General features: G+C 37.4%; 1 protein-coding gene across 3 annotated transcripts in view; it reads right to left on the bottom strand.

The window, feature by feature from the left end:
• BRD10 (bromodomain containing 10) overlaps positions 1-25,386 on the bottom strand; it is a 54,050-nt gene that overhangs the window by 14,514 nt on the left and 14,150 nt on the right. For 2 of the 3 annotated variants that reach the window (XM_074932445.1, XM_074932447.1), the window contains 2 exons: positions 16,794-16,870; positions 11,054-11,143 (listed from right to left, as the gene is read on the bottom strand). In XM_074932445.1, the coding sequence (XP_074788546.1) occupies positions 11,054-11,143; positions 16,794-16,870 (167 nt within the window). The remainder of the gene's footprint in view (positions 1-11,053; positions 11,144-16,793; positions 16,871-25,386) is intronic. The other variant, XM_074932446.1, reaches the window with a different exon arrangement.

Raw genomic sequence — 25,386 nt, 5'->3', positions numbered from 1 at the left:
CACTTCCCTAGTCCTGTTGGCTGCACAATTTCTGACACAAGCCAGGATGCCACTGGCCTTCTTGGCCACCTGGGCACACTGCTGGCTCCTGTTCAGCTGGCTGTCAATCAACCCCCCCAGGTCCCTCTCTGACTGGCAGCTCTCCAGCCACTCCTCCCCAAGCCTGTAGCGCTGCTGGGGGTTGTTGTGGCCCAAGGGCAGCCCCCGGCATTTGCCCTTATTGACACTCACACAGTTGGCCTCAGCCCATGGCTCCAGCCTGTCCAGGTCTCTCTGCAGAGCCTCCCTGCCCTCGAGCAGATCAACACTCCCACCCAACTTGGGGTCACCTGCAAATCACTGATAAAGACTAAACAGACCTTAGTTGCCATCTTGTTCCAGGTAGTGACAAAGAAACAGTATTTTCTTCTGGAAACACAATGTAAGGTATTAGCAACAAAACAAAAGAGAAAAAAGGCCTAAACAGAGGACAAGTATAAAATGTGACTTTCAGCTTGTCAAGTAAATTTTAAAAATGCAAACAGAATAAAAATACATTTTAGATATGTGCTGAATGCTTCCATATAAACTTGGAGAGACATCCAATACATTGTCAACTGAAAACTTACCTTTTAAGATAAGGTTTCTGACATCCAGAGCAGCCCGGAAATGCTCACTCCACTCTCCGTGATGCCCCAACATACACTATTCTGGCATACTCATCATGGAACCCCAAAGCAGACTGGAGCCAGGATACGAATATATGAGGTAAGGACTGAACTTTATAAGGGATTTTTTTGTTTTGTTTTTAAATAAACACACACACAACCACAATATTATGCAGTTTTATAAGATTTTCTTCAATCTTTACTTTATATCCCAGGGACACAAAATAAAGAAAAGGAGAAATCTTATAAAACCATGCAATATTGTTGAAAGGGGTGGTGGTGGAGGGAGAAAACTTACCTTACCCTTAATAGGCCTGCTCCATTCTGCAGCGGGGTTCTGTGGTTATGTGTGACATCACCAGTCTAGCGTTTTCTAGTGATGTTACACAGAGAGGGAGTTGGTGATCTGCAGCTGCTTTGGACATCAGATACCTAAGGAAAAGAGATTGATAACTTTTTCAATTCAGATATGGATTGGTATTGAATGTTCTTATTAACCAGTTTATGGATCAAACACTAGAATTTCAGACACTTACTTCAATGGCAATTTTGACTGAATAAGAATGCATGATGAGATTATGTGTTCATACTACACAAACTCATCTATAATTGAAAGTGTTTTCATTTTGAAAATGCTTAGAGTTATCTTCTACAGTAAAAGTTCATGAAAGTTAGTATCTTGTATTTTATCTTCAGCAACATAATTCTTAATATTAAAGATATCTGTCAACAACTTGAAGACTGGGACTGAAAACAGTCAGGAAGAATGACTTGAGTGAATTTGTTTTATAATTTGCTGTATGACATCTCTTAGTTTTATCTTTGAGCATTTACTGGCAACTAATGAAAAGACGTATCAGTCCATTAATCCTCAAACTTTGTTTTCTTTGAAGAAGGACTTCAGCTTGCACTTCCATGACCTAGATACCTGATCAAGTTATACCCTAAAGTGGTACCTCAAACTCTCACTAAACATTTCAAAAAAGTAAAAAAAAAAAAAAAAGCAATAAAATTTTTGCTACCAAGGGTGTCTTTATCTCATGATTTAGTTCATGACTATGAAATTACTTTTCAGTCATGTAGTCACATCTGCTAATTTTCTTCATTTTCAGGCAAAATTACTACACTAGCATCACTGCTTTGATTAATCCACATTTATTTTGAAGATATAAAACACAAAAACACATGAGAAAGTTTACCACCATGATCTTACTATCATTTTGAATTTAACTCAGAACAGAGAAATTGTCCAGCACTGAACTGTCACATTTTACTCTTCATTAGAAGAACTTCAAGATATTAACTTACACTTCAGTAACTCTTGAAGAAACTGTATGTATGTAGTATCTTAAACTATTTATAAAAAACCTGTGTCTTAAGCTGCTATGGATTCTACTTAACTCCCTTTCCTGTAGCTGAATTTCGCACCTTCTTAACTCTGGGTATACAAGTATTTTTATTTTCTTAGGCTGAACATCTTAAAATCAGCTGTTTTGTTACAACTGTGTACTGACAGGAATGCTTTGAATAATTTTTTCAAAATGGTATACTAACTGACCAAAATCCAAAGCACTTGTGAAATGTTCTGAATATACAGTATTATTTCTAAGACAAAAATGTTCCAGATTAAATGTATGAGTACACATCCGTATCTTTGATGCACAATCTACACTTTCACATCTGGAACTGTAGAAAGGTACATAATAAAAGAAGCTTAGGGAAAGCTTCTTAGGACAGATTTACTGGAGGGTTAGCCACACAAGGAAAGGCATGGAAGATCACAGGAAGCTAAGAGAAAATAGTTGTAAAAAACCCCAGGCAATATAGACAGAAAAAGAGATACTGGAGAAGCTAAGAAAAACTGAAGACTGGGTCAAAAATATTGAAAGCTAGTGAGATAAGTAGAAGACAGAAATACCAGAGAAGGAAGAGTAATTACTGTGAAGAAAATTCCAAAATCGGAAGCCTAAAATTGGCTTTATTCACTCATATTATACAACTAAATAGCTGGCTGGATTTCCAAAAGCTCCATATGCTCAATCTCTCCTCAGAAGTACAGGAAACTGCATGAATGTAAATGTGTATATTTCAGACACAAAATTCAACATTTTGGGCTCCTATCAGTGTTTTTAATAGATGTAGGCAAGCCAGAGAGAACCAATAACATCTTATTTGGAAGTGACTAAAGTACAGAACAAGTTTTTGGGATAAAGAACGAAAAAAGATTATGTTAGATACATTACAGATGAAGATGCATAGTAACACAGAACTTAATCTGAAATTAAAATAAAATGTTTCAGCTTCAAGTAGGTCTATTAAAATTCTGTTATCCTAAATATTTCTTGGAATAAAGATGCCTTCATCTGGAGTTTAAAGCCTCAAATGTGTGTGCAAATACAGATTTCTCACACTATAATAGTACCATTGGCATTTACATTTACGTAAATATAGTAATACAGATGAAAATAAGTATAACTGAAAAATTTTTACATGCCAAAATCTCAAGCATGGTACATATTTCAGTGGAGCTGGGGAAGAGACCAGGAGGAGGTAGGAATGAGGAGAAGAAAGTCCATCTCCTGCTAAAACATGAAGAAGATTTAACCCAGTAATAATTATGCTTCCACAAGGCCAAAAGGTGAAGACACAGTAAGTTTTTCCACTTTGTTGTTTGTAAAGTTGAGGTCTGATTCACTAAAATCTAGTGACCTAATTAAAGCCCTAATCTATTTTTGATGGTTACATGAATTTCTGCTGACTGTTCTTGGGAAAAGACTGTACAGTCTAGTCTAAACACAGTTTCCCTACCAAACATTTTCAAATATTTTTTTTGGCAATGTTTTCCATTTCTTTACCATACACAGAGGAAATATTTTATAAACTTCTATTTAGTAAAGGAGTCATTTTGCATTAATTTTGCCATATATTAGCTGTGAAGTAAAGCATAACAAGTCAATAAAAAAACCCAGAAAACAGCCTCTTCTCTTAGTTCAGATACTTCCATTTCCTGTGAACAAATTTAACAGCAGCCTGTTCAGAATTTCAAAATAACCAGACACAGAAAATACTATGTTCTTGGCCCAATGTATTCCTTTGGATAACCTCAGTATCCTACAAATTAATTTAGTCAGAGGTTCTAAATATTTCTGACCGGAAACCATGTGTTTTTAAATCTGAATTTTAAGGTGCACTCTGAAATACGTATTTCTACAGGTGAAACAGCCCTAGTGCTGCAGAAATCCTCAGTTTGCTTTCAGCCCTTGACTGACCTGTTTAAAAGATATATCCAGTCTCAAAGATAGACAAAGACATTCACTTGTCTTGGAAAGTACAACTGTCTAATTGAAACTTTCAGGAAAAACATTAGAAGATGGCAGAAACCAAAACCTTTAATAAGGAAGTTTTTACTAAGTCAAGAACATCAGTGTGTTACACACATTTGCAGAATAATAACATTTTCAATGCATTTTCTCCAAACCCTAATTAGTCATGAACTTGGCTGGTGTCCTTCGACTTAAGTAATTCTCCTTCCCCTCACCTTTGTCTGACTTCTCTCTCCCTGTAGGAAGAGTTTGGTCTCCTTCCCAGGAAGGTACTGCCCTTTATCCATTTTAACCTTGTCAACTTAACTGTGGGAATCCTGGGCTCCAGCCTCCCTTCTCACTCCTCCAACAGCTATGCACTTACCAATCAGACTTGCAGGGAATGATTCAAATCCAATGGCACTAGCAAAATAAAGTACTGCATTCCAGTAAACAAGGAATCTTCCATGTTTATTTTCTCTCCAAGACAATCTATGCTTTAACATAATCAGGACAGGGTCTAGAATTAACTGTCCTTATGAAAACCCTCTTCATTTTATAAGAAACATGTTTACTACAAAGACAGCTTGCAAAATGACATCTGCAAAAAAAGACCAAAGTTCATTATCTGATGCAAGTATCTGCAAACCTGTCAGTTTCATACTACACAATGGCAAGATTTTTTAAAAAATCAAGTTCTGCTGTGCTATGCAACAGTTAAATACATACAACTGATCTACAGAATATCTTAATTAACAGTTCCACACAAAAAAACAATTACTTCAGATCACAAGAGAAGCTGATTATCTGAAAGTCAGTGAAGAGATTTCCATTCACTCTGCAGCTTCCACTGATTTTACCTGACACAGAAGAAAACAAGGAAAAATGAGATCCAAAATGTCAGAAACTGATAGTTGTTACCTTGCATAATCATTAGGATAGAAGATGCTACTTTGCCATCTCGTCTCTAAAATAAATTTCATTAAACAGAGCCTTTATGTTAAACTAGCAAAATGCTTCATCACTACATCTGTTTGACATAATTATTTTCTCATCAATACTGCTGCAAGCAGATTTTTAAGTGGAATTAGGCTACTTTGCATGTCTTGATCAATCTGCTAGTTACAGAAAATTGGTAAGAGCTCACATTCAACTGAACTGTCATGCTCATATATACAAGCTAAATTCTGAAACATGAGGTAAAAAAGCAGTAAAATTTCAATAGTTTTCAGCCAATATGTTCTACTTCAGATTTATAATTGTCTGCTGACTACATGTAACTCCTCCCATGTCAATATTAGCAATAAACCAAACATTTCTACTAGAATTGAATTCCTGTTACCGTGAATTTTTTCTATTAATTCCACTTTTTCTCTTATTTTTAGTCACCCTTTCAAAATGAAAATATGTCAGTTCATATGTCTTAAGGAACATACCAAAGCCAGGAGACATTCTAACATAGATATTCCTTAGGGAGCCACCCTCCATCCTTTCACTAGACACTGCGTAGAGAATTAGACTCAAGTCCTTCAAGTTCCCTTTCTGCACCTCTCAGTTTCTAATTTCCAGTCAGGCACTCAAAGAAATAGTAAATCTGACTAACTTATTATCTCGTCTTCCCCTTGCAATGTAGTAGGTGGTAAGGAGATCATGAAATAATAGAGTTCTCTATTCTTAGAGAGGCCAGGAGAGGGGGTAGCAGAACTGACATCCTGGACTTCCAAAGGGCTGACTTTGTCTTGTTTAGGCACCTGCTTGACAGGATCCCTTAGGAGACGGTTCTGAAGGGTATAGGGGCCCAGGAAGGCTGGGCACTTTTTAAGAAGAAAGTCTTAATGGCACAGGAGCAGGTGGACCTCAGGTACTGTAAGAGAAGCTGGCAACAGCGAAGACCACTCTGGCTGAACAAGGAGCTTTGGCTGCAACTCAAGGAGAAAAGGAGAGTTGACAGCTTTTGGAAGAAGGGGCTAACGACTCACAATGGTTACAAAGATTCTGTGAGGCTGTGTGAAATTGGGAGGTCTAAAGCCCAGCTGGAAATTAATCTGGCTTCAGCAGTCAAGGACAACAAGAAATGTTTCTATCAAGTAAGTCAACAGCAAAAGAAAGACCAGGGAGAGCCTCCATCCCCTGCTAGATGCAGGAGGAAACACGGTAACAAGTGATGAGGAAAAGGCTGAGGTGCTTAATGCCTTCTTTGCCTCAGCCTTTAATAATGAGACTAGTTGTACTGAGGGAATCCAGCCTCCTCAGCCAGAAGGCAGACACTGGGAGAACGACCCCCCCACAATCCAGGAGAAGATAGTCAGTGACCTGCTGCATCACACAGACACACACCAGTCTATGGGCCTAGACGGGATACACCCGAGGGTGCTGAAGGAGCTGGCTGGGGTGATCGCCAAGCTGCTTTCCATCATTTACCAGCAGTCCTGGCTGACCGGGGAGGTCCAGACAAATTGGAAATTGGCCAATGTGACGCCCATATATAAGAAGGGTCGGAAGGATGATCTGGGAAATTACAGGCCTGTCAGCTTCAATTCGGTGCCCGGGAAGCTGCTGGAGCAGCTCATCCTGAGTACCATCACACAACACATGAGGGACAGCCAGATGCTCAGGCGCAGTCAGCATGGGTTTGTGAAAGGCAGGTCCTGCTTGACAAACCTCATCTCCTTCTACGACAGGGCGACCTGCTTATTGGGTGAGGGAAAGGCTGTGGATGTTGTCTACCTTGACTTTAGTGAGGCCTTTGACACCATTTCCCACAGCATTCTCCCGGTGAAACTGGCTGCTCGAGGCTTGGATGGGCACACGCTTCACGGGGTAAAAAACTGTCAGGATGGCCGGGCCCAAAGAGTTGTGGTGAACGGAGTTAAATCCAGTTGGTGGCCGGTCACGAGTGGTGTCCCCCAGGGCTCGGTGTTGGGGCCACTCCTGTTTAACACCTTTATTGATGATCTAGACGAGGGGATCGAGTGCACCCTCAGTCAGTTTGCAGATGACCCCAAGTTGGGTGGGAGTGTTGATCTGCTCGAGGGCAGGGAGGCTCTGCAGAGAGACCTGGACAGGCTGGAGCCATGGGCTGAGGCCAACTGTGTGAGTGTCAATAAGGGCAAATGCCGGGGGCTGCCCTTGGGCCACAACAACCCCCAGCAGCGCTACAGGCTTGGGGAGGAGTGGCTGGAGAGCTGCCAGTCAGAGAGGGACCTGGGGGGGTTGATTGACAGCCGGCTGAACAGGAGCCAGCAGTGTGCCCAGGGGGCCAAGAAGGCCAATGGCATCCTGGCTTGTGTCAGCAATAGCGTGGCCAGCAGGGACAGGGAAGGGATCTGACCCCTGTACTGGCACGGGTGAGGCCGCACCTCGATTCCTGTGTTCAGTTTTGGGCCCCTCACTCCAGGACGGACATTGAATGACTCGAGCGTGTCCAGAGAAGGGCAACGAAGCTGGTGCAGGGTCTGGAGCACAGGTCGTACGAGGAGCGGCTGAGGGAACTTGGGGGGGTTTAGTCTGGAGAAGAGGAGGCTGAGGGGAGACCTCATCGCCCTCTACAGCTCCCTGAAAGGAGGGTGCAGAGAGCTGGGGATGAGTCACATGAACCAAGTAACAAGTGATAGGACAAGAGGTAATGGCCTCAAGTTGCACCAGGGAAGGTTTAGACTGGATATTAGGAAGCATTTCTTTCCAGAAGGGGTTGTTGGGTGTTGGAATGGGCTGCCCAGGGCAGTGGTGAAATCCCCATACCTGAAGATATTTTAGAGGAGGGTCGACTTAGCCCTGAGGGATATGGTGTAGTTGGAAACTGTTAATGTTGGGTTGATGGTTGGAGTGGATGATCTTCAAGGTCTTTTCCAACACAGACAATTCTGTGATTCTGAGAGGAACTGCTTATTAGCTGCAGTGATAGACTTTTGAGAGCATCCCTGACTGTAGTATATCACATACAATTTCACCTGCCACAAAAATGCCCCTTTCCCTGTCAAAAGCAGTCCCACTTTCTTTTCCCCCCAGATGCTCATTCCTGACCTTATAATGACCCCTCAAACTGTGGCATAACACAAGTACAGGTATTTGTGTAACTGCATGAGAAATTGCCCTAGAAAACTGATCTGGGTTACACATACCTCAGCAGCAGTAAAAATATAGTTAGGTTTATCAAAGACTAACTCTCTTACCATGCAGCTGAATGGAGAATTTTGCTATACTCTCTCATGGGGTTGCACAGAAAATATAAGCTGCCAGAGACACAGAGAGTAGGAATGATTTATTTGGCAGCAGTTTTGGCTTATGTCTGTTGAAAACATATGTGAAATTGAAGTCTCACTCCAGAAGTGTGGCTAGAGTTCCAAGAGCGAAGCAGTCAAGAAAGAAGAAATACTGAGTTGAACTTCTGTTTAAAATTAAAGAACTGAGGTAAAATTTAATTTTTATCTCTGAACAGTTATGACAAACTGGCACTAAGGCAAATCTCATAATTGTTAAAACAAATTCACCAGTAATGAAGAAAAAGTGCAAGACTTTTAAAATGGAAAGGTATTATTCATAGCTAATTCAAAAGACAATACAGGTGTACAAAAGAGCACAGAACCAAACTGTTTTAATCAACTAAACAGTGAAAATCCTTTATCAGGTTTACTATTCCATCATTGTAGAAGAAACTGGTAGCAATGCCTACACTTAAAACTACCCATGGCCTTCCATTACATAACCCTGTTCTAATTTGCTTTTAAACTGCCAAACAAAACTTGTGTGGGCTGAAAAATCTCTCATGCCATTTGCTGGCTTGAGCTGATGATCTGAAAAGTGTCAGATACAACCCATCCAACTAGAAAAAGTGAGGGAAAACAGTAAGTTTACTTATGTTATAGAACTCTTACAGCTCAGCTTTCATTACAGCCTCCAGTACTTCCAAGTTCTGGAGAAGGAATTCCTTTTACATACTCTAGAATGGTCTCCTAGGAAACAAACGGAAGTTAGGACTAAAAAAAGTTTACACTTATAATATGTGTTAGTATTTAACATAAACTTAAAGATTGCCTTGAGGGTTTCTCCCAGTAGCATGTACTAACAACCACTAAAACTGGAATTACTGAGCAGGTTAGTCACAAAGAAGAAAGATTCCCATGGCTTCATCTAAGCCACTATCGCAAACAAAAATCAATAGTTACCATGAAGTAGTAAGAATACCATCATCTTTAGGTCAAAACAAGAAAGAAGTCCATGAACAGCATCAAAATAATACCATCATATTAAAATAAGCTTTCACATTGGGTCAAATTTCCATCATCAAAATAGTACAACATTTTACTTAACAGACTAGGCACTTCAGCAAATCTGAAACAAACTTTATTCTGTATAGTTCTGAAACTGTTTCTGTCATTTGTGCCAGAGCTGAAGAACTAAAATCTTAATTTCCTCCAGTTTTTAATGTTATCTAACCTAATTACACACGGTGTTAGACATCAGAAATCAAATTCTAATGACTTTCCCTGCAAAGTGAAACCTCATTTCAGCAAGTCAAGTTTATGGACTATTCATCTGATTTAATATCTTTCCATCTGTAGTTTTTAAAAAGTGAGTATGAAATTTGCCTGATAATTATTTTTTAAAAATCAGTACTTTACATTACTGTTTCCTTATAATCACTTCTTCAGAAATTAATCCCAGCCTTTTTTCTTTATATAAAGTTTTTAACACAAGTATTTAGAGACCCATAATCATGATCCAATTTATCTATATAATCACACAGATTGTCCTTACCTCACAACTTCTGAATGCTGAATGAGTTGTATCTTAACTCCCTTGTACTTAAGTGTTTGTTTTAAGACGGTGCGACTAGAACTAAACATAGTATTCCTGCTGAAGTCATGCAACTTATTTACATAATGACATTATCAGATTTCAGTTCAAAGAGCAATTATGACATATTCAGCATATGTCTACCCTTGAAGAAGTCTTGTGGTATGGTTTTACTAGTAGACCAAAAGCCTTACCTACACTAAGATCACTGAAATGCTGATGTGTACTCTCATTTTGGCTTTCTCTTCTATTGTTAATATAGCCTTTCTGATAACCTCTTAATAATCTTACCATAAAACCAATTTGCAATTTAGCAACTACACATAATGTCAAATTAAGTCTGTTTTTATTCCTTTGGGTATTTTAACAACTATTACGCTAAGTGTCTCTACCAAAATTTGTCTGTCAGAATCCTAATTTATATTGCCCCTCACCTATCTCTCTCTCCCCTATTTAAATAATTTAAGAGTAAATTGTTTCTGCATCAGATTGAAGACATTCACAGAAACTATTAGCCTAACTTCTAAGGTATAGAAAAAGCAACACTTTAAAATACTACTATTCACAGAAATATCAACCAAAGGTTTAATAAACAAAACTGCAATGAAAAAGAGTAGTAAAAAGAGTTGGCTGTAGAATGCCATTTAAATGAGTACTATTCATGTATTTAAAATTATACACCATCTTGATGAGGATAACTGCCTCCTACAAAATGTGTTGGGATTTCTTGTCCATCCATTATATTTTTTGAGGTTTTCTGCTGCACAGACCGAGTGATCCAGTTTACACCCGTAAAATTTCTATCTCAATCTGGTATCAAAAGTCAGATAGCACGCTTTCCTGTACAACCTACTTGAATAAAAATGAAACAAAGCCAATTTTAATAACGTACTTGCAAACAAAAGGAGTTAGGAATCCTCATATGCAACGTCAGAGTCAGCTCACAAGAAGATCTGATCAGCACTGCACAGGCAGATATAAGAACTCTATCCTGTAATTGCTCGTTGGGCAAGAGTTTGTCCTCAGGGAAGAATGGTCACATGTTTAATAGAAATTAACTACTCCTAAGATATTACCACTATCCACATTTTATTTTGGCACTGAAAAGTGTTAACATAGTTATTGAATTTATCATAAAACCACTGTGAACAGAGCACTATATACAGAAAAGATTAGAGTCTTCAGGTATGAACCTTACAAGGCTTCATGCAGTTACTGAACAGGCATTAAATCTTCAGTTGACAGGCCTCAGCAAATAATTGGCACCGTTTTATACCCATACAAGAGAAAGCTTTTAATGTCACATACCGATTTCTTTTTAATGTCCTCCAGATCTTTGAGTTCATTCTCAATCTTTGTGATTAATTCCCTGAGTTCATCAAGATTAGTGCAAATAAGCTAAAAAACAAATGAACAAACACTTGGTAATGTGGGACTTGGAAAATGTACAATGAAGTTAAGTAAAATCTATAAGCACATGGTATTACTTAGTGCCACCATTTAATTTTTATTTTCTTATAGCATTTTTAGATGTAAAAAAAAAAAAAAAAGGACTTTTTGAAATGAAGAAAATCTAACAAAATACTTCACTCTTCAGACATAAACAATATCTGTGCCTGTAAGCTTTCATTTCAAAATGTAGGTATTTTCTTAAAACTTCTGTGAATGACAACTACCAAATTTTTCTCAAGTATAGTAATGAGCTGGAACAGGTTTGAGTATCAAACAACTCTCTGGTGTTTGGTGACTTTAAGTGTACTACCTCTGGACTATGCTGTGGATATAACATAATTACACTTGTTACAACATTTTCCTGAACATAATTTTATACATTTACACAGAGTATTCCTGAAAGATAACCCAGCCATGTATCAAATCTACCTACATCTATGTTTTGAAAAAGTATTATATTCTTCCTATTCCTGTCTTTAGAAAACAGCTTTTTACATTTTTCCTTTCAGAATATGGATGCTAGTTTCTTGAAAAAAAACTGTCAAACAGAAGTAATCTGTATGTTTAACCTTACCATCATTCAGGGCAATTAAAGACTTAATGAACTGGAAAAATGATTTTTTTTTTCAGGTTATCGTAATGTTAAGACTGCCTTCTTTCTAAACAACCTTAGATGGAAATGTTTTCATTACTACTGAAAACATGTTGAAATAATTTAAGAAAATCAAATCCAAACAGAAAAAAAAATAAACACCACAAAAATGCTTTTATCTTACAACTGCAAATTTTTATTTTTTTCCCAAATTAGCAATTCATAACTATATTTTTACTTCACTTACATGAAGTTCTAGATTTACAGCAAAATCATATAAAACCCCCTTTGTTTCACTATTAAAATACAGAATTGATACTTTCAGCAAAATACATAAATTTTGAAACCTCTAACACATACATGCCATTATTTGCATAACACTTTTGTACATCTGAGATCACTGGATAATCAGAGTGACTAAAACGCAAGTTTACAGTGTTCACATTTATCAAATCTAAAATAGCAAATGAATAAATTAGCACTGTCTTACTGTAGATAATGTATGTAAAATTAACTTGCAAACGGTTTCTCTCTTAACGCAGAAAATAGTATTACTACTATTATACTGGCTTTTCTTTTCCCATCTGGCCTGCAAAGAAATCTATGATACTGTATTATACAAAAAGATGCAAGTTTGTCACATCAACCCTTGACAACAGTCCATAAAAGCGTGGATAAAGATTTTCCCTACACAATTATAATCCACTCCCTTGATTATATACCTGACAATTCAGTTTTAAAATTTTATCACTGCTTTTTATTTTCTCCTATGAGACATGTTTAATTCAGTGTACCATGGATCAAAGATAAAGCAGAACTATGAAACAAAGAAAGATACTGTCTGCATTTGCTAGAAGTGGGTGAATTTCTCTCTAGGAACTCACTTCTAGAAAGGCAAGAGTTTGCAAGGAGGATGATTTCACTATTGTTAGCTGAATGCTGTCCTGGAAATATCAACTCTATCTTTCATTCTAAAAAGCTCATACATGTCATCAGACAATTCATGCCAACAAACTTTTCACAGGTCCCAGTCCTGTTCCACATTTTCAGAACAGTCACTTGAGACACAAGATCTGATTTGATGTTAGTGTACCAATCCAAACTATGTCAATTAAAAAAAAATGCAAATATATAAAGTATAGTTGTCTTGGGGTTGGAGGTGACAGGGAAGAGTAATCAAATCTCTAAGTCCCATTTTTCATCAGAAGAGGTGTACTTTTGAGGCTATTATCTGTGTGTCAGTTATTGACTGGCAAACAAGGAAGGTAACAGCTGCTCAGCTTAAAGGATTTACTATCAAAATGAGTTTAGTATGTGAAATACTCCAATACTGTACCGAAAACCACTACAAAAAGGTTCAAGAAGCAATTTATATTTCCTCATTTCACCACAGAATTTAAGATGAGGTACTAAAGATGCATACTAAAGCTATTTCTGAAACTTGTCTCACCTGGTTAACATGTCTCATTTTACAGAATGAACCCAGTATTTCAAAGGAAAGATGTAAAGATGAAAGGTGTAGTGCATTTTGTATGATCATTTTGATATGGAATCTAGCTGCTTTTTCTCATAATGAGACTCTAATGTATGTTTCAGTGTTCTTTGTTCATGGTTGTTAACTGGCTGAACTTAGCAATTCAGTTTTCTGTAAACAGTACTGCCATTCTAGACTGCTTTGTATGTTTTAACAGGTAAGTTAATGTGAAGGCAAAAAGAAAGGTATTAATGTTACATCTAATCATTCTGTCACATTCACTGGTAGTTTCACATACTGCTCTTGAAGAACATGCCTTCTAGTCATCTGTCATGAGAAAAAGAATCTGAAGAGAAAAAAAAGTCTCCTTTATGACTTTACAAAGTGGAGTATTAGTCCCTACTCTCTAGAACACTACACAGTGGCTTAAAGTTTCAGGTTGCAAATACATCCATTAATGTCCAAGTCACATAATTATGTACATGCTAACTACCACACAGACAGTTTCACATCAGGTACAGTACTTCCTATATATCATCTTAGTTTTCATAGGTGATAAGCATCCTGTTTTTCAGCTGAATACAATGGAGGTTTCAGGTACTCAGTATTCCAGTAAATTTTCAAGTTTGGTGTTCAACTTTCCTGTTAGGATACAATCTCAGCTCTCAGTAATCTCTCAAAGACCCTCACTGACTGCTAGAACTTAAAGAAAGACAGGAAATCTCCCCTGAGTTCTGTAAAGAAAGACAGGGGGACCAAGATCTATTCCAGCTTGGGACCCTCCTGTGATCCTTTTCTCAGAGTTTATAAATGAACTGTTTATCATTACAAAAAGGCAACCTAATCTATGGATCTATTCATAAATACAAACCTAGTGTACTCCCCAGATCACGATGTCTCCCTTGTGGCCCCGCTTAACTTCAGTCAATCTTTTAACATAGTATTTACTAACTTCAGTAGGGTCCTGTACTTAAACTTCAGGTTATCTGTGTAATGATTATAAATTAAACTTTTATTTCCTATGAACCTGCTCTTTTACGTATGCCATCTCCATGTGGAAAATGTCCTGATAGCCCCCTTTCAAGATCTGTATTTAATATAGACCATAGCTGATAAAATTGAAACTGTTAAGACACAGTTAAACAGAAAATCTGAAGTTAGCCCAGTCCCTTAAAATGTGTGCATTCCTTTTTAGCTTAGTTACAGTACATGTAGGTCTATATAGCTACATGTGTATATGTGAGGAGAAAGGAGGAAAGACTCAGACAGAGCACTTGTTACCAAACCTAAATGTACTTTGTAACTGGAAAATCACATTAGTGTCCCTTCTGTACAGCAATATAATTGCTGCCATTTCTTTAAAATGTTAATGAGCAACAGAATATAATAACCTTGGAACGCAGAAATTCTTTTAAAAGGAAAATTCACAACTGCCAACTAACTCATGATCTATGAAGCTGTAAACTCACTCCTCAAATACTAAAAATAGGACATGTTTTTTATGTCTTTTTGTTTGGTAAAGAGAACTAAATCGCACCTGCTTTTGAGTTTGTTTTGGTTTGTTGCTTGTGGATTTGTTTTTTGTTTTGTTTTTTGTTTGTTTTGTTGGGGATTTTTTGAAGCAGCCTTGAGCTAAGAAATCAATATAAGGTCTGAAATTACATATAAGGAAGGAGTGACATACACCGACCTATGCTTTTACTGCTTTGTCCATGACATTCAGTCTATGATATAGAGCAGACAATCTGTGCAGTATGTTTCCTCAAAAGGCTGTTGAAAAACAGCATAAATGTTAGGATTAAACAGTACAATTATCTCCTGAATTTTTCAGTTAATAATTGATTTTAATGTATAATTTGGGTCACTGCACATACTGAAAGATTTATTACTAATTTTCTCAGTTCTAATGCTGTTATGATTTTCAGGTAAAAGATCTATAGTTAAGTACAGGATCTAGTCTTATGAAATAAAGTGCCTTATGCCTTTTTTTTTTTTTTAATTTGTAGGCTGCCAGCACATTAAAACATCTTAATCTTCATTTATTTACTGATGTTTAGACATGAATAACAATATCCCTATTTATATCCTCCCTGGCATATATCACAGGACATATATACACTCAAGATACCTTACCAAATATTTAAAAAATATATTCTCACCTTCAAACAGTTAAATAATTTCATTAAGCTTGGCCATTCATGTACATAGAACAGAGTACCTTGAAGCGTATTTTACTAGGCTCTAAAAGTTTCAGCAGCATTCTAAATATGTTTTAATATTTGCAAATACTTCTACCAGTCATACCAGTCCTGCCTGTCCTCTTAAAAAAGGCAGGTTAAATTCTTAAAAAGTCTGCTAATAAGATTAAACTGCCAGTACTAATTGATCTTAGATCTTAGCTTCACCTAAAATAGAGATAAAGCCTAGGTTTGATTAAAGAGTCAGAATTGTTTTGTTGCATTTTAATTAAGATTCTACATAAGTAATTGTAGTAATGTTAATTTTACACTTAGATAGATATGTTCATGTACAGTTTACCTTGGTTAGATAAAAAGTTGGACTAAATTTTAGATAATGTTTTAGACGAACTACTTAAAATGCAGTAGTTTAATACTGTCAAAAATTAATTTCTAACCCAACTCTGTGCATCCACGGCATATAGGTCATGTGCTGGGAAAACATAAAATTTTTAGACACACTACCTATTTTTTGGAGCAGCTAGGAAACATTTTAGCCACTGCTATTAGAATATAGACAGAAGTCAGTATACACTTAAATATCAGTCTTTTCTCAATATCGACTGTTTCTAACCCATTTTTATCACCAGAAATTCTACTTGCTCCACCTGAAATACATCATCATCATGGAATAAACTGATTCAGTGTGAGGGTTTTAGAGAACAGTCATGATTTAATGTGGGTCTATTGCTCAGAATAGCACAGATCATTTTCTAAAAAAAATAATTTATGGGCAGAGGAAAACAATCCAAGCAAGCATGCATACATAAATTGTTATTTAGAACTGAAGTACTGTAACACTTCTATTACAGTACCATAAAAAAACATTATCATAATTAGGATTCTTTTCTTAGTACTCTCTATTCTAAAAGTCATGTGCAGATATATACAAATTTTTTGCAAGTCCTTCAGTAAATCAAGCTATATTTCAATTCAAGGACCACAGTGTCATACCTCATTCAAAATCCAAGTAATTTTATCCCAGACAACTATATCTATTTTAAAATTCCTTGAACAACTACACATTTTTACAGGTTTTGTCCTGTAATAGGTTTATCTGGGATATTAAACAGTACTGTGAAACACTGTGTACACTGCACATAATAAAAAAAGCCAAAAAAAACCTCTATCAAGAAAAGGTGAAATGTACTTTTAAAAGCATCAAATTAAACCTTCTGAACTAGAAGGAAATTCACTTTTGATTAGGATTTCCAAGGTCTATCAGAAACTAAAGGATTTATTTTACAGACATTCAGATTTCAAGTGCTTAAAACAAAAAATAAAATAATTTACCTGAAATTCTGGTATGGTAGACTTTGTGACACCTTTCCTCTTCCTTGTGATTGCTTTTTTAGATACCGATTTTTTTCCTTGTAAGATTAAAAGAGAAAAGCTTCATAATGCTGTTTGTTGCACTTCATTAGTAAAACCAAATTACATACAGACTTGAAAGTTAAACTGTAACTAACAGATGGCTGACAGTAAGTCACATAAACATGATGAATCAGAACTACATTCAGCAAAAGCAAACATTAAGCAAGTATCTTGTGGTATATGGCAATCCTGGGGGGTGGACAGAGGGGTACTGGGGAGGGGGGAGGAAGAAGGGAAAGAAAAAGAACAAACCCACTATAATATACCACCTAAAGATTTAAGTCATAAAAGAAACATTCACACCACTGTTCTGAAAGGAGTGAAATCCAGAACGTATGCCACAAACTTAAGAAATACAGCATCTTACCTGCATGACTTGTTCTCTGATACTGTAAAGTGAACCACATTAGGGTCTGGGACCTTATCTGTATCTTATATTAAAAAAAGGCCCTTAAAGCACAAGCAATATCTGGAAATCCCCAAATAAACATGCTGAAGTTACCAATGAAGTCACACTACTAATTTATTTCTTACGGCTGTGGCAAAATCTAACATTTTTGAAGAAAGCAAACACCTTCCTGTAATACCCTTCACACTTAACTGTGCTATGTAAGAATACGGATGTAACTGAAAACCTCCTTGAAGGTAAGGCAAGTACTCTACTGCCTATAGTATCAGGGTTCACAAATCACATACATTTCTCAGATCGAGTAGTTATGGCACCAAGCCATATATGCAAGATAATGGAGATTTTTATATGGTTATTTCTACATCCACATGGTAAACTGAAACAAGCTCACTTTGACCTGCTCATTCAGACCAAAACCATGACTCTAAGATTACCGCTGTGCTCACATTCAGCAGTCCTAGACAATAATTAAAAACCTTAAAAAAAAATTTTAATTTAAAAAAATCATACAAAGTATGTGGAATTTGTTGTCAAGCAGAATCATTACAGGGACTTAGTAATAACACAAATACAGGCAGATCTGATATTAATGAAAATACTGGCAGGAATTGAATGTATGTATTTTTCCTAATATATTCTTGCTTGTGTGTGCAAATGCCTATGTACATATATATACACTTAGATGCCTAAGCTTCTATATTTTCAGTTTATTACACTAGCTTATTTTCAGTTTGTTACACTGAGTTTCCTGAACATATTCCCTCAATGTGAAATAAAATACACTTAAGGGACAAGGCACAGGGATCAAAGGATCAAGATTTGAAAATCCACATAAAATCAAACCATATAAAAATAAATAGATCAACTTAGATTTGAAACTCCACATACTGAACACAACAAAATTCAAAAAACTCTCAACTACGAAAAATAAACACTCACAGATTTCACATTAGAGAACAAATGACAAAAGGGAAGCATGTTTATTAGAACAATGACCCAAACACTTTGACAATGGGGAAACAAGTCAGCATTTTTGTTATATAGTTTATGAATCCAGCTGCACTGAAAACATAATTGCTACTGCTGAGAACAGTGTCGTCCATTTAATGAACTAAAGCAGACATCTAATTTCTTGACAAACTGCCTCAAAAAGAAGTCTTGTCATAGGTTGGCTCCTTGTTATAGCCCTGTAAAATAATGTTATCTGGCAAGAACATGAAGGGATAAAAACATAGGGCAGCTAAACTGTCTTGCTTCTTTACAAAAATAAATTTTTGAACATGAGTAAAACTAAAATTTTCATTTTATTTTCAGCATACTTTTCAGCAAATATTTACTTGAATATTTTCAGCCTCAGACACTGCAGCATACTTCAAAAAGTAACAACAGAAATATACTCTCTTTTCCCCATTACTTCCTTCTGAAAAGGGGGAAAAAATTGTTAGGAAGAATTGTAATTAATTATCCCAAAAAGAGAGTACATATTTCTTCCTTCAGCAGCATCTGAAAAATGTGCAGTAGGGAAGATACGGGATAACACAGAACAAGAATTAGAAAAACTGACTAGAAGCACAAGGAAAATGAGAAGAAACAAGAAGTTCAAAGAAAATAACAATCTTGAAATAGCTGAATACTCTTCTCCTTCAACAGCTGCAACAACATAAAAACTTTTGTTAAGCCTGCCATCTTGAGGCACTAACAGTGAGCATCACTACATTATTTTTTGCTGAGAGAAATACTTGGACAAGTACTTGATAAATGTTTTATAAATATTGATTTATTCTCAATCCTGTTCCCACTATAGGACAATAGTTGTAAAAAAGATTAAGGTTTAACCTCATTTTGTTATAAAGTTCTATTTCAAATATAGTCACCACTTCTTTGGAAAAAGAGTGAGCTTTATTCCCCCTTGACAGAATTATAAAATAACATTATTGCATAAAAATCCTGGTTTGTATTTGAATATATACACACCAAAACTATATAAAAAAAAATTATACTTTGCTGCAAATGGAACTGTTCTCAAGCTAGGAAATGTCAGCCTATATTATTCCTGTGCAACGTTACATTCACCCACTAACACGACTTTACTGTGCCACAAATACTAATTATGCCTCCACACTGACTATTCCAATAGGCTTCGTATCTCAGTTGGGTTTCAGTTCAGAGGGGAAGAGACTATGAAGCATCTTACCTTGGACATACCTATGCCATGGTTTGAGCTCAGAGGGCAACTGAGCACCATACAGACAGTCACGCTCTCCTTCCCTCACAGCACTGAGAAGGGGAAAATAAGCAAAGATGCTGCTCACTTCCCCCTTTTCCCCCGGAGTGCTAAGAAGGAGGGAAGCAGAAGATCTAGGAAACTGAGATATGGACAAGGAGGTATGATCTAATCCTTTAAGGTGCAGGCAAAAGACAAACTCGTTAGGGGAAGAAAAAAAGAACATAACATTTAATACAGACACTGACAACAATAACATATAACAGACAGAGTAGAACCATGAGAAGCATTCCCACATCTTGAAAACACCTTCCCCCACCCCTCCCTGCTTCCCAGGGTCAGATTTTCTCCCTGTATCTCTATGTCCTTCCCCCCAGCAGTGCAGGGGGCAGGGAACAGGGCGTGCAGTCAGTCCTGCCTCTTCTTCTACCTCAGGGGCAGAACTTCTGTCATTCCTCCCCTGTTCCAGCATGGACCCCTCTCACAGGAGTCATTCCTCCACAAACCATCTCGGAGATGCATCACTCCCACGGGCGTGTGGGTCACCCCTGCCTGTTGCAATTCTCCCAGTGCTGAGCTACAACAATGGGAGCTTCTTCCCATGGGGTCCTGGTCTCCTTTGGGTGCAGTCACCTGTCCCGTTGTGGGGCCCCCCACAGGCCACAAATCGGCATGTGCTCCACCCATGAGTGGCAGCAGGGGTGGCCATGCCATCTCACCGGGGATACAGGGGAGTCTCCGTTTCAGGGCACCTCCCCCACTTCTTCCTCCTTCCTTACACTGACCTCAGTGTTCACACAGATGCTCTCCTCGCAACTTCTCCTCACAACTCCCCCAACTCCTTCCAGGTTGCCCTTCTTAAATACCTTATCACAGCAGCATAACTGATTGGCCTGGCCTTGGTGCAAAGGTGGGTTCAACTTGAAGCTGGGGGAGTTTCAAGAAGCTTCTCACAGCGGGATACTGCTGTAGCCCCCTGCCCTGCTACCAAAAAAACCCCACCACTCACTCAAACTAGAACAAACTATCATCCCTTTTCCCCTCTCACGCTGCAGGACTGGAGCAGCTCTTTTTATACCACCTCCAATACGGACAGAGAACTAGGCTATTACTGAGATTATGGAGGGGACAACTACAGACACCTAAGGCAAGAACCCTTCCACACTCAGTGGACAAGTCAGGATGTGCGACAAATGAGTCTTTTTCATTCTCTACCAGCGAATAGAGAAAATACACAATCACTTTATTCTTCAAGCAAACTACAAAAAAATCTTATCCTAAATTAAACTATAATTCAGTTATCTGGGGATATAAACCAAAACTCTTTCTTGATTTGAGGTACTATTTCTCTCCAGTAACATGCTACCAACCTACACCTAGAGCTGGTTAACATCAGAGACCAAAAGCTCAATTTGCACATTTCCTGACTTTACCTGCTGAAACAAACCACTTGGATATTAAACTGAAACAAGAACACTGTCAAAATGCATGCAATCTGCAGTAAAGGACTGTGCAGTTTGTAACGCTTTAGCTCTCACACCATTGTTTTTTCTGAATCAAAACAAACTCCATCTTGCACCAAGAATGCAGTAAAATACAGGTTCTCTTCAGTAATCTTACTTGAGCAAGTCCTTACTCATCTGCCAGAAAAGCTGAAAACTATTAAACAGACACAAGTAACATTAACTTGGATACTGCCCTGTCCACACAGACAGTGTTTGGTGCTTGAAGAAAGATGAGGACAGAAACCTGTATAGTGAGTATTAGTATAAGCCAATAACTGAGGTTAGTGAAAACACTGAAGTGAATGTGAAGCAATGCTGTTCTGAGAAAAGCTGATTTCAAAGTAAGTGAACATCATATTGGAAACTACTGAAATATCTGTACTGCTTGAAATAGTGTATTTCAGGTTTCATGTATGACTCAGAGTAAAGACAGTATATGTAACAAACCAAAGGTAAACCAAAATAAATAAAATTCAAAGGTAAACATTTTTTACATTACTGCTTTTTAATGCTAAATTAATGTTGATCACAACAGGTGGAGCCGAATTAATACTGTTTTAAGTTATCACCTATTCTCAATTCCAATAAATTCGATTATTTTATACATTCAACTGATAAGAGCTGTTTCTTATCCATTTTCCTTCTATGTATTTGTAATCGTCATCAAGTAATTTGTTAAACTCACTGCTGAAAGTAAACAAATCCAGATCTACAGATCTTTCACATTTATTCCTTTTAAACAAAATCACTGCTGGAACACTTCTGTTCTAAGATTCACTGCAAACAACATTTCACTAGCCAAGAGACACTTAGCTAGCTCTGAGAAAATTCTTATATATTATTTAAGTTCAGTAGGTCCAGAAGATCTCTAGCTGCCACAGGTTTTCCTTTCAAGCCAAACCAAATTCCACACATGTTATCACAGGAGCGCAGGCAATTTAACAGGGTAACATAAAAACTTGGGCCTGGGCACTATTTATGAGCATGCAAAAAACCCACTAGGGAGATTACATTCAGCTAAAACAGAAGCCATCTCAAGTTGATCTTGCCATTTAAGAGTGAAGAGGGGGGAATAAATAAATGATATTTCAGATCTCTTCTAGTCCTGTTTTAGAGGCATAGAAATGTAGACAGATAAAACACTAAGCCACAGAAATGTTCTTGACATTTGTGAATTACCTCAGCGAGGACAGTACAGCCCATTTCTAAGTTTTGTAACAAATAATTTTGACTTAAAACCAGGAACATTTTTCTATGTCTAGTAAAACTTTTTGTTATGAACTATGATATGAGTCCTTGTGGCTTCTCCTAGAAGAACAAAAGTAGTGTCAATCTGTGCTTCAAATTATAAAGTGACAACATAGAGCAATTTTAAATAAAAATGTATTTTAATAATATTTTTTTCATAAAAATGCCATTTTTACCTCATATGCAGCAGAGCCTCATTCCCCTAGATGGGGAAACAGATGTTTTTGACATCACTGTCAGTAGTACTTGTCATGGTAAAATAAAGTTAAGTTAGATCCCTCCAACTGCAAGAAATTCCTGTTTTCTCATTACATTCTATTAGTATCTCCACTGTTCTCAAATTGAAAAAAAATGGCCCTATTATTTTCCTGTTCATAAATTTGTAAGTACCATTTAACGTTTTTCAAAGATTTGGCAACTACTGAGAATGTTCTGTTTGTTCTTTATTCTCCTATCTACCTCGCTCCCAGCAGCTCCTGTTTTAGAAAATATAATGTCCAATAACCTGGAAGATGAAGCATTACCATAGACTTTTGAAGTTTGCACAGTGACACAGTGTATGCTTTTATATAGTCAAAACAGCAAAGCAGATCTGAACAAGTGCATAAATAACGTTGATTTACAGAGCAATGGAAATAAACCCAATAAAAACTCAGTGGCATATATTTCTTAGGATACTGACACTGCAGCTGAATGCTCTGGGTACATTGTTACAACTTCGCAGAACACCTCATCTAACGTTTTCAACAGGGTTAACAGGCTGTTCCACATCTAGAGGCTAGACAACACTACAGAGAAGTGTTTAAAACCCTGAAGACAAAAGTGAATTTTAAACTGCCAAGAACAGTAACCCAGACACTACAAAACTGCTGCCAGACTACTAAATTCATTTCTTCACATTCAAGCAATGGTTGATTTCATACAGAAAATGTAATGTTACTCTAAAGAAATAAAATACATTGTGAAATAGACTTGAAGACAGTGGACTGCTTATATATATATTTATATAAGTATAGGGTATAGAAATTTACATCAAGGTTCTTCTAAAGGTGTATGCTATATTGGTATTTTCTACACCAACTGGAATAAAAGAGATTTAACTTACACTTACTCAACCTCTGCTTCAGGCTCACAATAATTATTTAAAGAAGGTTCTGGTGCCTTCTATTTTCTCAAGCCTGTGGATGTTCTGAATTTCATCCAATCTTTGTTTCAAGCACGTGATCACAGAATTCTCACGCTTATGTATTGTGCCTTGTACTGCAACCTTTGTTGGTATCCACTTCAGCATAGTTGAGTCCAGATCCAACAACCTTACCACCGTGTTGCAGTCTAATTCAAGGATTTATAGCCTAATTTATTTAACTGCAGTAATAACATTTAAAATCAAAGTGTAGCATGCACGGTGTTTACAATCTCCAATTCTATTTTTCCACCATATTCAGTACCACTCTGTCAACAGTATTGATACAGAATACTGCCACAGTAATAACTAATAACCATCACCTTGTTTCAAAGACAGAGATTCAAGATGGTTACATCCTGTACATACTTGTAAGAAAACTTCATAACTATGGCAATGCTCATGACATGGCTGTGTTCTTCAACAAGTTCTGCTCACAATAGTTATGGGAAGTTTTCAGTTAAAAAAACTGCACAACTAGTCTATATTCATAACCAGTATCCTTTGGGTACCACTCTAGAGCAAGCCAGGAATGTGCAAATCATCTCAATATAAATTGTAACTCAGATACAATTAGCAGCCTCAGAGAACCAACAATAGGAAAAAAAAAAAAATCACCCTGTTAAAAAATAAGAAGGGTACTAACTTTTACTTTCCTGATGCTCTTTTCTACCTCCTGTACTTTTAAGCAACATTGTAAAGAGTGATTACAGCTATGATCAGTTTTAAAGTAAGTGGTTATGTGAATTCAGAAAGTTTTACTAAATCTCTCTGTTCTATATTATAAGGGTATCTTTGAAGAGAAAATAAAATTTCAGAAGAGCTTTGAGAAATATTACTTAGCCTTAAACATTATGAAATATTACAAAACGATAAGGCATTAGCTTGAATGGCATCCTGGCTTGTGTCAGCAATAGCGTGGCCAGCAGGGACAGGGAAGGGATCTGACCCCTGTACTGGCACTGGTGAGGCCGCACCTCGATTCCTGTGTTCAGTTTTGGGCCCCTCACTCCAGAAAGGACATTGAATGACTCGAGCGTGTCCAGAGAAGGGCAACGGAGCTGGTGCAGGGTCTGGAGCACAGGTCGTAGGAGGAGTGGCTGAGGGAACTGGGGGGGTTTAGTCTGGAGAAGAGGAGGCTGAGGGGAGACCTCATCGCCCTCTACAGCCACCTGAAAGGAGGGTGCAGAGAGATGGGGATGAGTCTCTTGAACCAAGTAACCAGTGACAGGACAAGAGGGAATGGCCTCAAGTTGCACCAGGGAAAGTTTAGACTGGATATTAGGAAGCATTTCTTTCCAGAAGGGGTTGTTAGGGGTTGGAATGTGCTGCCCAGGGCGGTGGTGGAGTCCCCATCCCTGGAGGTGTTTAAGAGTTGGGTTGACATAGCACTGAGGGATTATGGTGTAGTTGGGAACTGTCAGTGTTAGGTTAATGGTTGGACTGGATGATCTTCAAGGTCTCTTCCAACCTTGACCATTCTGTGATTCAATTCAATCCAATCCTACCCATTCCAGCCTAACAGCTACAGGACTAACAGACACTTAAGTATAGGAAGAAAAGCTCTTTCTCATAATAGTGTAACATTTTAGGAAAATCTTCTCCAGCAAGATCAAAATTTTCAGTAAAGTAGTCGTCAGAATTAGTCAACGTATTAAGAGATAAAGAACAAGAGACTACCAAAAGAAATAGGACCCTCCATACCATGCCCAAGACAATCAATGCCTGTCACCTGCAGATGAAAAAGAATGTTTTATGCCCTCTATCTGAATGGAGACAAACATGTTACCTAAGTGTGACTTAAACTATCAGATCCAGCAGATCAAGTAGTTAGATACATGGGAAAAATAAATGGAGAAGAGGAATTTCCATCACTTCTCATTGAACAGACACACATGACATCACCATGTGCAGTCACAGTTGAAAAACTGTGCAAACACCAA

The sequence above is a fragment of the Athene noctua genome, chromosome Z, assembly GCF_965140245.1.
Source record: "Athene noctua chromosome Z, bAthNoc1.hap1.1, whole genome shotgun sequence".
NCBI lineage: Eukaryota > Metazoa > Chordata > Aves > Strigiformes > Strigidae > Athene > Athene noctua.
The sequence above is the reverse complement of the archived record's forward strand: the minus strand, read 5'-3'. Positions and strand labels throughout refer to the sequence as shown.